Raw genomic sequence first — 5,724 nt, 5'->3', positions numbered from 1 at the left:
ATTTTTTTTTTTTTTTTTTTTTTTTTTTTTTTGGTTTTTTGAGACAGGGTCTCACTATGTAGTTGAGACTGACCTCGAACTCACTGTGAGCCCAGGCTGGTCTCAAACTCCCAGCAATCCTCCTGCCTCAGCCTCCCAAGTGCTGGGATGACAGGAGTGCGCCATCACACCCAGCTTTGTGATATATGAATTTTACCTCAACTTAACACTTCTTAAAAATCTGTTAAACAAAGCCTAGCGCCGCGGCAGGCACGAGGCACGCATCCAGAACCTTTCCTGGGCACTGGGGTGCCCCGTTTTGTCTGTGACCCACCAAGGATTTCCCCAAGCCTCTGGCAATGGAGCACTGAGTGAACAGCACCATCGCCAGGCTGGGGAAACCGAGACCGTGGGACTTGGTCCCCCAGAAGGAGACGCCTGCTCCCCCTTCCAGGGCCTGCAGCTCCCAGGTCCCTGACCCACACCCGAGCTGGGCTTCCCTGCCGCCCCCTCAGTTGGCTGGTGTGGGGGACCCTGTGCATGTGGCGTTCATGCGTCTAAGCGAATCTGCTGCCGCCAACAGCACAGCAGCGCCTCCACAGCCCGGCTGAGCAGGACCACGTGTGTCTTCTCACTTTCCTCGTCACCGCACTGGGTCCCCTCCAGCGAGGGGCAGAGCATTGTGTGGGCCACAGGGAGCCTCGGGTCCAGGCCTTGTAATGGGTGCAGCTCTGCAGGCCACCCTGTTCCCGGGGACTCCACAGCTGGAGGTGAGGCCAGGGCCCCCTCGTCCAGCCGGTGCCGTGACCTCACCTCTGTCCCTTCCCTCCCCGACCCCTCCTCGGTCCTGAGGACCCAGGGCAGCCTCAGGCATGGCCATCAAGTGGCACCACGGGGTCCCTGACAGGCCTACGGGGCTTCTAGGGGATGTGCAGGCGGTTGGTCCTGCCATCACCCAGACCCTTCCCTCCGTCTCCTTCTGCCTGGACCCCTGCTTCTCCAAAACTTCCTGGCCTCCTCTCCTGAGCCGTCTACACACTCTGGCATGTGTGGCCCTCACAGGCAGCGCGCCAGGGGTCAGTCCAAAGTATCTGGCTCAGAAGGGGCAGGAGGCATGTCCACCCCACCCCAAAGCGTGGCGGGAGCCCACCTGTCCCTGGGCCCATCCAATTCCTGCCTCACCGCCTGTGGGACTGGAGGCGGCTTGCAACGATACATGCAGAAAGGTCCAAAAGGAAAATCTATTTAAACCACAGCTGGGGCTGCCAGGCGCGGTGTCGCACGCCTGTCATCCCAGCACATGGGAGGCTGAGGCAGGAGGACTGCAGCGTGTTCAAGGCCAGCCCGGGCTCCACAGTGAGTTCAAGGCCAGCCTGAACTACACAGCAAGACCCTATCTCAAAAAAACAAGCAAACAAACAAACAAAAAAAACCCCACAAAACAGGGATGGGGAAAAGAGAGGGAACAGCGCTCAGGAAGGTGGGTGCAGGTAAGGCAGGGAGTCCCTGGCACCGGACAGGTGTCCTGCTGGGTCCCGCTGCTCTCCAACTACACTGGCCTTGCCCTCCTCGGGATGTCTGGACCCAAACCCATTCCATCAGAACAGGCAGCAGCACCGGATGGCGAAACTTACAGAGCCAGGGAACTGGTTCCCAGCTTGTGTGAAATGAGCACCTACTAAGGGCTGGACACTGTGCTCACGCAGTTCCCCTGTGCACGTCCTGTTAAGATCCCTGACTTGAGGGAAGGGGGGTTCAGAGAGGTTGAGCCTCACACTGAGAGTCACACAGCGCAGAATCCCACCCTCCATCTCAACAGAATCTCCTTAAATCAAAAGTCTAACGCTCACCCATTTCAACATGGAAAGGCTGAACACGCAATAGAGCCCAGGCCTCGAGGGCCCTAGAAAGGAGCTCACACTCTACCCGCGCTCTTGTGGGTTCTAAGAGTTATATTTGCTCTCGGGAGGTGGGCAGGTGGGCAAGACAGGCACAACATCTCTCTTCACAGGTGGGGAAACTGAGGCTGTCTTTGGACTGCCATTTCCCGCTCCCAGGACCCCCGGCCTCTTCTCCTCCCCTCAGCAGCCTGAACCTGTGAAGACCCTCGGGAGGCACTGTCCTCCTGTCCTCCAGCAATACCATGGCTGGGCCTGCGTGTGCCTGCATCCTCCGGATTCCTGGCTCACAAGCAGACTCCAACCCAGCGGGCTGGAAGCGGAGCTGAGATCCTGCTTCCTGTAGGCTGAGCACTGGGGGCCGGGGCTGCAGGGTGAGGCCACAGCCACCCTGCTGGGCGGGGCTCCCGCAGCGCCTCCCTCCTGCCCCACTGTCTCTCTCCTGAGCCTCACGGAGCCCTGTGGGCCTCCCTCATCCCCAAGGAGCCTCCCTGGCCCAGAGGGGTCCTGGGAACAGCCTTGCCCTCTGCCTTTCTGGCTTCTGGGCCAGGCCTGGGAACCAGGCAGGGGCGCCTCCGCCCTGCGAAGCCCTCGTTAAAATTTTGCCCTTGCCCAAGCATCCTCGACTGAGAGCTCGTCCTATTAATTCTCCTGTGCACTTAGAGCCAATAGGCTTTCATTTATTCATTTATCTTGTCTTTCATTCCCCCGCCCCTTCCTCACCAGGCTGGAATTTACAATGCCGTTCTCAGGTGGCCTTGCCTTGCAGAGGCCGGGCGGCCTGGGAGAGAGCGACCAGAACAGAAAGGGGTGTCCGCCCTTTGTCCCCCACTTTCCACTCTCGGATTTGTGCTCGGTTGGCTGGAGGCTGGGCCAGGTGGTTCCGCACCTGTGGACCCCTGCAGGGCTGAGGGGGCCAGGATGGGCTGGCAGCCTCTCCCGCGCCCCCTGGTGGCTGATTGGCCACATGGGCTCTGGCCAGAGGAGTTTTAAACTCCTGTTGTCTGCCTGCTCCCCCAAACCTAGAAACGCAGGGCACGATGTCCCCAAAGTTGGAGCAAGACGAAGAAGTCCAAGGAAAAGGAAAGGCCCAGAAAAACACCGAGAGTAACAACAGCGATAAGCTAACGGCAGCCATCGCGTATGGACCCTCCACTGGTGCTGCACGTACCCAGGGCCTGTGCCCCTTGCTGCTGCAAAAGGGAGAGGCTGGGGCCCGGGGAGGAGCTGGTGGACATGAGCCCAGCTGGTCTCAGGCAGGAGGAGTGACCTTGGCAGGGCTTAGGCAGTGCTTTCCCACAACGACAATGCTTAAAGAGGGATTAGAACAAGACTCGCCCCGGGGCATCCTGGAGAGGATGAAATGGGAGGAGCCACCATAACGGTGAAGTTGTGGTTCGAATCCAGCCCCACACAGCCCCCCTGCGCTTCTCCGGGCCGCAGCGTCCCCATCCTCCTTGTCCGCAATTTGTAATCAGAGGCAGAGCGGATGGCAGCCTGTCATGAAATATTTACATCCATCAAACAGGTGGCACGACGCCAAGGACTCAGCCACGCGGGGTCCTGGGGACGCTCCTCTCCCCCTGCCCTCCTCACCCGTCACCCAAGAGACAGGAAGGGGCGGAGCGCGGTGACGTCAGCTGTGTGGGCTCTGTCTGAGGGGCAGACGGGGCAGCCGGCGGGCAGGGGCAGGGGCACCGGGACCAGCCTCCGCCTGGACAGGGCCCGCGGCGGGCATGTGATGGCCGTCCCTGCCCCTCAGCTCTGCCTGCAAGCTGGGCCTATGATTACAATGTAACTACACCCGTCCCCTGTACATTAAGGCGTTGATTAATATTTAAGAGAAAAAACACAGTTGAGAGGGCACAACACAGAGGTGGCCTCTCCCAGGAAGACTCAGACTTAGACCTGGGCTCCCCTAGGCTGAACCCCACTTCCAGGGCCCAGACCCTGCACCTGCCTTGGAGCTAGGGTGGCCCTGCAGTCCCCAGGGCGCTGCTCTCCCTCCCTCCTTCCCTGACTGGCCCTGGCCCAGCCACCACCCATGGTGACAGCCTTTATCACCACTGACAAGGCCAGGCGGAACCGGAACCGAAGCTTCCAGGCTGGCTGAAGCCACCTCACAGGATGAGAGCCCCGAAGCACAGGGTGGAGGCTCCGGGTGAGTCCTGCAGAACCTGGAGCCACAGCCACCTGGATATGACACCGGACCCTTGCTGTCTCCTCCTGCAGCCGGGTAGCCATGCCCAGCCCCCTGCCAGCATTAGGGCTGCAGACCTCAGTATGGCTGCAGACTGCAGGCTTCAGAGAGCCCTTTAGCTCCCTGACTTGGGGCCAGAACTGTGTCTGGGTATGTGACCTTGGTTGCCTCAGTTTCCCCATGTGTATGACTGGAATGGCAGCAGCTCATGGATTCCACTGGGGGCTAGGAGGATGCATCACAGGAAGGGTGAGCCCGGGCAGGTCAGGACACTTGCTCCGTCCCTCATCCTATTTTGAACACTTTTCTCGGAACCACAGACTCCTCCTCGTGACCATGTGTGATTGTGCGCTGTTAATGCGCCCACTTTACAGGTGACAGGACAGACCCCGAGGACCCCACCCCCAACGCTGCTACTTCCTACAGCACAGGATCAGCCCTATGGGGCAGAAGGAGGGGCTGGTGGAGCGATACCAGTCAGGCTGTTGTCACCCGGGTTCCAGGACTGCCCGTTCAGTGATGTCTGCTCTTACTACCGCCACTGCAAACATCACTTGAGTACTGGCGTCTCCGTGGGTGCGACGAGACCCCTCCCTCTCTAACTGGGGACTGCAGCGACAGTGCCTGAGCATCTGCCTTCCCCATCTCACGGGACTGGCCGTCCTCTTCAGGAGCCCCGTGCAGGTGCCCCGGAAGTGAACCTTCTTCTGCAGAGGCCAGCTCGGGGCTTGGCACACCCTGGCCTCACAGTACTGTCTGCTAGAGGGCAGTGGGGGGCTAAGAGGATGCCCCACAGAAAGCGTAAACCGCGGCAGGCCAGAGGGCAACATCGTTACAAGCAAACAGCATCTCCATGCTGGCCCAGGCTGCTGACTTCCCATGAAGGAGGGAGGGTTTGCCCGCCTGCAAGGCCGTGAACTGTGAACACCACGCTCTTCCGGTGCAGAAACCACCTAGTGCTCAAACTGCCCCCACCCCGAGCGTCACGTGACCCTGGGGCCTTGGGTGGCTTTGCTTCCCGCTCCTTTCCCAGATGGAGCAAAGATCCTCCGGGCCGATCCAAGACCAGGGGAGGGGCCTGCACAATGGTCCTCCTCGCTCACCCACCCCACAGGCCCTCCCACGCCCTCTGGGGGCCTGACTTACGTGGGAGCAGAACCTCTCTGGGGGGTCCCCGCACGTGATGCCCTTGGGCTCCACTTTCACCTTGACGTAGTCCTTCAGGCGCATCACCTTTGGCTGGCAGGCGTAGAACTCCCAGGTGGGGCCCTCGTCTGTGGTCACCCAGGATTTGCAGATGTCGTAGTCCCCGGAGGCCGGCACCAGGCAGTGCAGGAGGAGCGGCAGCAGGTGCAGCATGGCTGTGCAGGCCACAGGGGCGCGGCCCAGAGGCGCCCTGGGGAGGCAGCGGCGGGCTCAGGGGGGACTCCCGCCCTCAGCATGGAAAAGCCACATCTACCAGGCGGCGGGGGCCGGGCTGTCCCAGAGGCTTGAGCGCTGCAGGTTTGCAAACAGCGAGGAACTTGTTTCTTCCAGAAAGCCACCTCAGAAAATTCAGAGCCAGCGTTTCTCAGACTGCTGATGGGCAGATCAAGAAGTTGCCTTAACTTGGCGTCCTCCTAACCTTGGCGTCAACACCTCCCCCGG

General features: G+C 60.4%; 1 protein-coding gene across 4 annotated transcripts in view; it reads right to left on the bottom strand.

The window, feature by feature from the left end:
* The window catches only part of Ntng2 (netrin G2), a 46,994-nt gene that overhangs the window by 37,374 nt on the left and 3,896 nt on the right, over nucleotides 1-5,724 (bottom strand). For all 4 annotated transcript variants that reach the window (XM_033759080.1, XM_033759081.1, XM_033759082.1 and 1 more), the window contains exon 3: nucleotides 5,224-5,715. In XM_033759080.1, coding sequence (XP_033614971.1) covers nucleotides 5,224-5,436 — 213 coding nt within the window. In that variant the 5' untranslated portion in view covers nucleotides 5,437-5,715. The remainder of the gene's footprint in view (nucleotides 1-5,223; nucleotides 5,716-5,724) is intronic.

This window comes from Fukomys damarensis, unplaced genomic scaffold (assembly GCF_012274545.1).
Source record: "Fukomys damarensis isolate Sample0158 unplaced genomic scaffold, DMR_v1.0_HiC HiC_scaffold_36, whole genome shotgun sequence".
Lineage (NCBI taxonomy): Eukaryota > Metazoa > Chordata > Mammalia > Rodentia > Bathyergidae > Fukomys > Fukomys damarensis.
This window is presented reverse-complemented; position numbering and strand designations above follow the sequence as displayed.